A 7,970-nucleotide genomic window follows, 5' to 3' on the forward strand; every position below is an offset into this window, starting at 1 on the left:
CTAACACAATTCAGCAGTATCTTTCCTATCTTCACTTGATCAACCTACCCATGTGCTCTCCAGTCAGACTCCACATCATTGAGAGCTCTTTAAAGCCAACTGGGCGGACAAGAGGAACAGCCAGAGAAGAACGAGGAGCAAACTGCTGAAATCTCTTTTCTCCATCTTTCTCCGTTTCCCTTCTATTTTGTTGTCGCTCCCTTCTGCATGGGGATGTCCTCTTTTTCTGTTTCTTTGCTTTTCAGTCTTCCAGGAAGAGCCCTCAAGACCGGAAGGAACTGATACAGCTAAAGGTGCTCGTCTTTGATGAGAATATTTTTCAGACTGCTGCTCCGGTACTGAACGGCAGCACGAGTCTGCTCGGTGGCTGCTGAAGTGATGCCCATCTTCCCCTCTGGAGAGTGGCGACAGGTGGAGCCACCTGCTTTTGCAAGAATGCTCATGTGACCTGTCTTGCTCTGTTCGTCCTCTGTTTTGGGATCGGTAATGAGGACTTTTTTCAGAGCTTCTGCCCTTATCCGGGCAGTTTCTGTCACTACAGGAAGATGGGCACCTGCTGCCATTACAGTACTGCTGCTGACGGCAGTTTTGCTTGTTTCTTTCCAGCCTGCGACAGCACCTCTTCTTGTGAGAATGATCGCCCATTTCTGTGATACCAATGGCCTTTGGATCCTCTTTCAGGGCTCCATTTCTCTTTAAATGATTTGAGCTCTGTATTTCAAAAGAAGAGATTCTAAGGTGGCTATATGCAAACACACAGCTTTGAAAAGCTCCAAACACAAACCCCTCCTACCGCGTAGTCCCACAAATTGTCTCAGGAGCTGAACAGAAAAAAAAAAAACAACACTCTGCTTTAATTCTAAGTGCAAGGCCAGCAAGTGTTTTTCATTCCTACTTTTGGGTTTTGGTCTATTGGAAGCAAATGAGCATCATTTTTGAAAGCCCATCTAAACAGCTGAGCACAGGCTAAAGATGGTCCCAGATCTCTCTCTCTCTCTCTCTCTCTCTATATATATATATATATCTCTCTCTTTACATATGTACATATGTATGTGTGTTCATTTTTCCCCTTTAAACTGTCCCTGTAATCCCAGACATAATTGTTCCAGTGCTCACGAATAAGCCACTCCGGTTTTGCTGTCTCAGCTAAAGTGACAGCACTAAAAATAAACTAAGCAATCTTTCCTTTTCTTTCATGATTTGAGCATGACTAGGCTCTACTTCCAATGTCTCGCAGTGCTTCAGGAAGCTGAGCTGCAACTAAAGAAGCAGCAGGGCTGCACACAATTTAGCATTAGCCACTGTTTGAAGGATTCTGGCTGCAGCAGGAGAGCTGTGAAGAAAGCTGCAGTGTGGAAGGGAAAATACGATGCAGACACTACTGCCCCCCCCCCAAAAAAAGGAAGAAAAAGAAAAATCCCGCTCTCAATTTGGTGCCTTTATCCTTCCCTCTCTTCCCCTCCTCTCCCTCCCCCCCCCACACACACTTACTTTCATCATATGAGGAGGATGCTGTGGTCCCAGAAATCCAGCCTGCTTATTATCAGCCCCCTGCTGACCAAGGAACGAAGGGGGATAAGATGGCATGGGCGCGTAAGAAGAGCGTTCTCCAAGTGTCTCATCATAGCACCTTGGGAAACAACAGTGACCTCAGTTGAGACATGTTCTCTCAGCCTCCTCTTGGGCTGAATCCCATCCTACCATTTTCTAGGAGCAGCTGATACGCCTTACTGAAAATGTAACCAAGACTACAAGCTGAAAAACAGATACTGGTCTCCCTACCACGGCTGTCCCTTTCAGAGCAAGAACTCATCCTTACACCACCTCTGGCCTAAATTTCTCCTCTTTTTCCGCGTTCGCCAGCTACAGAGAGCACGCACGTAACAAGTTACGCAAGTGCAGCAGGTGAAGGCCAAGCAATGAAAGACAATACACGACATGGGGAATTCCAGATTGGACAGAAATGAATTCTACCAATAGCCCTTTCCTCCCAGCACAGAAAGAAAAACACGTCAGAGGAGAAGAAGAGAAGTTTCAGTAGCGCAAAAAGGAAATGTAGCCTGAACCCATCTCAATACTTGCTCTTACCTGATATAGAAAAGTAAATACGCCTGCTGGCTGAGAACAGTTTTGATGTTGCAAAGGGCTACCGAGGCATCATTCATCTCATACCACAGTCCATTACTGGCCTGCAAATAAAGGCAACGAGGTCTTTAGAGCAGCTGCATGCTTTCCACAGGAAAACCCAGACAGAACACTGCCAGACAAAGGATACACCGAGACTAGTCAAAGGAGACATGTAATGAGTCCTCTCCCCTTAAAAACAGTGGTTGCCAGTAATGTACTGGGGCAAGCTTCTCTTCACCAGCGCAGATTTTACCCTGCAAGAAATGAAGCTGATGCTTACTTTGGTGAAGCAGAAATAGTGTCCTGCATGACCGCTGTCACCTCTGTGCACCAGGACCGCATATAAGGCGTAGAGGACTGGTTCTCCGACTGACTCAGACATGTATGTTCGAAGGTTCAAATACTCTGGATATTTCACATCCTGAAGACAGAGCAAGAGGATTCAAAACTCAACTGGGAACACTTTATGAAAGAGCCCGAGAAAAACACTTCTAAGAACATGGGCTGGAAGTTTAGACAGACATTTTTTGCTTCCTCAGAAATTGGTCTTCCCAGAGACAACATTTAATCATTTCAGTTGCAGAGAACTGCTCAGTGCAAAATCAGCTCTTTAAGAGCAGAGCATACGCTTAGCGTCACACGGGAACTTGGCTGTTACCGTAAGAAAAAGAGTAAGACCTACTTCTTGTGCTGATTTTTCCCAGACATCTTCCGTCACTACGGTTACAGTTGACGGACATTAACAACTTTTAAAAGAGTGTTCTGCCTTGGGAAATCTCCCTTCCCAAGAAGGCATGGCAGTTGCATAGATACCTTGCTAATCTTTCCACCAGTGAAATCGGCAAATCTTTTCAGGGCTATGGTGAGAACGTTGGAAGAGCGATGTATTGTAAACCTCTTGGACGCAGCAACCATCCTTTCACACCTTCAAAGCAAGCACAGGCAATTGTTTCAAGGCATCTTTCCCCCTCCCTCCTCACGCCAAAGTCAGACGAGTTTCCATGTCTCTCACAACGCTCATCCTAGCTGAACGCGATTTCCTTGCCTAAGGCGGTGCTTCTTTTCTTAAAGCCGCACACCGCATTTCAGCCTTGCTTGTGCAGAGAACGTAGCAGGATGTATGAGGGCAACTCGATACGGGTTGGGAGCGTTGTCTTTTGGTAGCCAAACAAATGCCTGAGCTGTGCCCAAAAGTAAGGCTTGCCAACAACTCGTAAGGCAGCCGGAACCTGACTCTCTCACAAGAGCACGGTTCCAGAATGCAACACAAGGGTGATGTCTCCCGGTACGCAGAAGTGGCTATTTCCAACTCATGGCCTGGCTACCCGCTTTCTGCTGGAGTGCCAACAGTGAAAGAGAGCTGGAAAAAGGGAGCCTCAGTCCTCAGGACTAGGAACGACAAAGAACTTCACAAATGGATCAGTTATCAGCATCAAAAATACAAGATGCCAACAGTCACCTGGAAAGAGACTGAACCAGCTGAAATCCTTGGAAATGAACTGGTTCACTGTAAACTTGCTCCATGGCCCGCTCAAAGGCAGGACATACAGGGTAGCCAGTGACATTCAACTGCTATCACAAAGGATATGTGACAGATGCACCCTGAAAGGTGTTGGCTTAGCTCATCAGGAAAAAGACTGTTGATAGCTACTAAGTGGAAAGAGCTATTTGAAATAGCCTCCTCCCCAGTTCCGAGGTCAAAATACAAGGCAGAGAGTTCCAAACCCGTCAACAGAATGCCTAGCTGCAGTTTTTACAATTCAAGAACTGCGCAAGATGTTCTGCTAGTGAGCCAGCAGAGCTTGCTAACATTCATTACCAGCGAGCCAGCTGAGAGTCACCTAGGCCCACAGGTGCGCTCCACAGGGAACACGAGGACCTTCTGGAAGCTGTTGTGGCCTCCCACCCCAAATCCTTGTGCACAGCTCCTTCCTGCTTGAGCTCACTGCTCAAGCACAGAGACACGGCTTTTAACTTCTGGCCGTAGGAATAGGTCGGTGCGCAGCTTCACAGTTAGCAAGGCTGACCACCCCCAGGGAAGACAACACTGGGAATAAAATTTGCCTGCGAGCTAGCGTCTGCGCTTCTTATCAAAGATTTCCAACTAGTTGAACAGAATGACAAAGATCCCGCTCTTAGAAGCGCATGCACTCTACTCCAGGCTTTGGGTGACTTCAGGCTATCGGCTGCACAACAAAAAGCTGCGTCTCGTTGTCTCGTTTGTCTTTCTGAATTTAGTCAAAGGATAACTTCTGCTCTGAGACAGGCAATAGGTTCAGCCAGTATCTCCTATTCAGATGGCATTAGGAAGAATCTTACTTGCTACATTTGTAGCAATTTTCACCATCCAGCAGCTCAGGTCTTGCAAATCCTTCTAGCGCTCCGGGGACAGAGGAGGCGGCCTGAATGAGGAAGAAAGGAGGACACTGAGTTCCTGGAAACGCAAATCCCGACCCACGACTACTCTTTTGCTGCAGGGCCTCCCTCGTTCACACGTGGGAGACGTACTGCGAAGCCGCAAACACCATGAAGAAAGAGGCAGAAGCTGAGCATGCTGAGCACCGACCTTGTTTGAAAATGATTGGACTCTGATACAAAGAGCTACCTGTCTGCGGTAGCGCACAATTAAGTTATCTGTGGTATGCCGTCTCATAAATAACAAAAGCAAAAAGAGCCATCGTATCCCGATCAGAAGTGTATCGAGGTAGTCCAAAACTGGGAAGTATCATAGGCTGAACATGCGTGTGGAGATATGCTAATTGACCTCTCTCCAGCTTAAACCCCATGCATACATGGAGACCATTCACAGGGCTTCCAGAGGAGGACCAAGTCCAATCCACTTGCCAGCCACCACCAAGCGTTTTTGCTGTGAACAGCATACATTCCTAGGTGAACTCCGTCGAGCTTAGGAAGCCACAAGAAGAAAGAACAAACCCCAAAAGCTCGGTGCCTTCAACCGCATCTTTGGCCACAGTTCCAAAATGTCTTACCTCTATCTCCAAAGGGATATCGAGGAACGCCTCATAGGACTCTGAAACTGCTTGGCAGCTCAAGCATGTTACTGGAATCCAAACAGAAGCACGTCACAAAATGCGAAGGAGACTCACTTCACCCCTTGACATTACTGAGACCCACTACTTCAGTCACACTGCAAGCTCTTTGCGACAAATGGACACAAAGGCACAGATCAGTTCTAAGGACGGTAATAGTTCTAAAAAGTACCTCTGGATCTTAGAAATCCTCCAAATATTTGGTGAATGACCGTGGTGGCTTGCGACGATGCGTCCAAGCTGGAAACAAATGATCATCAGCGCTCAGAAGAGCTGAGGCAGAGAGTTAGCTCTTTGAACAAAGAGCTTTTCTTTTCTATGAAAACCCTGGACAAAGGTTTTCACGTAGGGTAGGAAACGAAGGCGTCAAACGTGCTAGAGAACACTTAAAGGTTAACGTGGTTTTGCTTACTCGGAGCTTCCATTCAAACAAGCTGTCTGCATAGCGGCCACGGTGTAACGTAAGAATTCATGAGCATCTTCCTGTCTGCCAAAACAGAAATGCTCCCCTATTCCTAAGAAATACAAAGGGTACAACGCTTATCTCATAAGAAGGGACAGAAAGCGTACTTTTCTGAAAGCTCTCTTCCTTAAAAAATTAAACTCTCCAAACCCTTTGCACCCATGAAATAACCCTCTGAAAATTCAGACATTTCTGCAAAGAACGCCACCTGAAATGACTTACGTCTAAGGTTACTGAAGACAGCCGTAGGCTCGACGGCACTGGCAGAGCAGAACAGGACCTGCTTAAGGTGGGTTTCCATCGTACACAGCATGCAGAAGCCTTGCTCGCAACCTGTCAAGAGTCAAGGAAGAAACCACCTCAGCCTAGTGAAAGACACCTACGTACCTGTGGAAAACCTGAAGCAACAGCAGTCTTGAAGTTGTAAGTGCAGTCTCTGCTCTCCATTCCACGCTCTCTTCTCCAAAGGTGCCAACAGCCCAGCCCGTGTGCATAAGCATTAACCACTCAGTCTGTACTGGCACGCAATTTCTGATGAAACTCCTGAAGGACTACTGCCAAGCCCTCTTTTGCAGGGAGGTGCACAGGAGTAGCCAGACCAGCTCATACTGCTTTCACGGTGCTCTTCGGGACTTTTACTCTTCTCACGGTTCAACAGTGACCATATCAGTTCTCACAGCGGTCGTGCATTAGGGAAACCCGGCTGTGAAGGAACACTGAGAACCTGTGATGCCCTCCTCCAAAATTTTATCCTCTTCCTACCAGCTGGAAAGCCACGGGCCAAATTTTCATGAAGTGCCTTACTTCCCAATGCCCTTGATCATTCACACGAGGGAAGAAAGAACCCTTCTTTGACATCTGAGCGCAGGGCATTAAATGAAAGCAAGCACTCCACCAGCTATCCTGAGCCTGCTGTGAACGCGCGTTTAAAAGCCAGCCCCTACAGGGAAAATAGGAAAACTCAGAGTTTGCTTCACAGAGCCATTCTTGTTCTTTCACCTGCAGAGCTGTCCAGGAGGTTGCAAGCAACATGTTCACAAGTACTCACACGACTGGCTGTGTTCCCCGGAAAGCAGGTAATTGGCCAGAGGGGGAGTGTAGGTCAAACACTGTAGAACAGAGTTGAGGAAACACGTATTGCCCAGGTTGCAGAGTCCAGCTCCGACACCTTGCCCTTGCCGCCAAGCCACAGAAATCTTCTCGGGTGGGAAAAGAATCCTTTGTGGCGGAGCAATTCCATCGTCAATGACTGCAAGGAAATCAGATCGTAAAAGAGACTGCCTGCCTTTGTTTTAGGAACGCAGGTTTCAGAGGCAGCGTTCTGGAGAGCAGCCCCCACAAGAACCAGCTGCCCTGGAGAACACAAGCACATAGTAGAGACGGCCCACGAAGGCTGCCGCTCATGTTGGCTGGCCAGCGCACGGTTGGGGAAGAAGAGTTTATTCCTCTGCTTTGCTTTTTCTCATGGGCAACAATTACTACTCGGCCTTCAGGAACTGCTGCTGAGTCCCTTCCATCTCGAGGCGCTCATCCGGCAGTGCAATTATTCGGTTCTTTCTCCTCATCCTAACCTTAACCCTTACCCTTAGACTTGCAATTACATGGTAATAAAGGGAAGAACAAAGACCCCCAAAGAAGCCAGCAGCCCTCCCAGGATCAGGTCTTTTTCTAGGCAATGTAGTCTTCAAGTGTCGTGCACACCTGCAGAAGTCTCTGTATTACCAGAAAACTCCCCAGCATCCACCAGAGCCTGTCAACCTATCGAAAGTCAGCCTTGCAACAAACACTAGCCACTTCCGCTGCCTTCGGGGAGTCACAAAGTTACCCTTTACTCTTGAAGTCTTTACTCACAGGAGGAGCTCCTTTCTCGGCCAGCTCCTGCAGGTGGTACCCGACCCCAGCTTGCAGAGCGTGACTCCATTTTTGGCACATACAATTCCAAGTGGAAAAGGAATGAGCCCAGCTATCCAGAAGGCTCGCTCAGCCCACGCTCGCTCCCGCCAGCGCGTCCGCGAGCGCCCGGGCAGAGAGCGCGCGAGCAGCTGCTGCGCCGCCGCCCTCTCTGCCGGAGAGTGACCCCAGCCCTGCGGGCCATTGTGATGGCGGGCAGCTCGGCCAATGAGGAGGCTCGTAGCAGTCGAGTGGGCCGGTCCTGATGTGGCACAGCCAATCGGATCGCAGAGTGTCTGTGACGGGCGGCTGCCGGGGGCAGCATGGCCCTGCCCCCTTTATGACGCGAGGCCGCGGCGGAGATGCACTCCCCTGGCGCCAGGGACCGCCGGGCACCCTCCGCAGCCTGCGGCCGCTGCGCTGCCCCACTCGTGGCAGCG

The 7,970-nt window shown here is 48.9% G+C and overlaps 1 protein-coding gene across 1 annotated transcript; it reads right to left on the reverse strand.

Moving 5' to 3' along the window:
- Window positions 1-287: 287 nt before the first annotated feature.
- On the reverse strand, window positions 288-6,875 carry LOC136993698 (ubiquitin carboxyl-terminal hydrolase 42-like; the record flags this gene model as incomplete). Its single annotated transcript, XM_067308616.1, has 11 exons — window positions 288-535; window positions 1,560-1,630; window positions 2,089-2,189; window positions 2,408-2,548; window positions 2,941-3,052; window positions 4,447-4,529; window positions 5,118-5,188; window positions 5,350-5,417; window positions 5,590-5,692; window positions 5,863-5,973; window positions 6,689-6,875. Coding segments are annotated over 11 exons (1,296 nt in total), but the record flags the coding sequence as incomplete, so codon positions are not given.
- Between the last annotated feature and the right edge of the window lie 1,095 nt (window positions 6,876-7,970).

The sequence above is a fragment of the Apteryx mantelli genome, chromosome 19 (assembly GCF_036417845.1).
Source record: "Apteryx mantelli isolate bAptMan1 chromosome 19, bAptMan1.hap1, whole genome shotgun sequence".
NCBI classification, from domain to species: Eukaryota; Metazoa; Chordata; class Aves; order Apterygiformes; family Apterygidae; genus Apteryx; species Apteryx mantelli.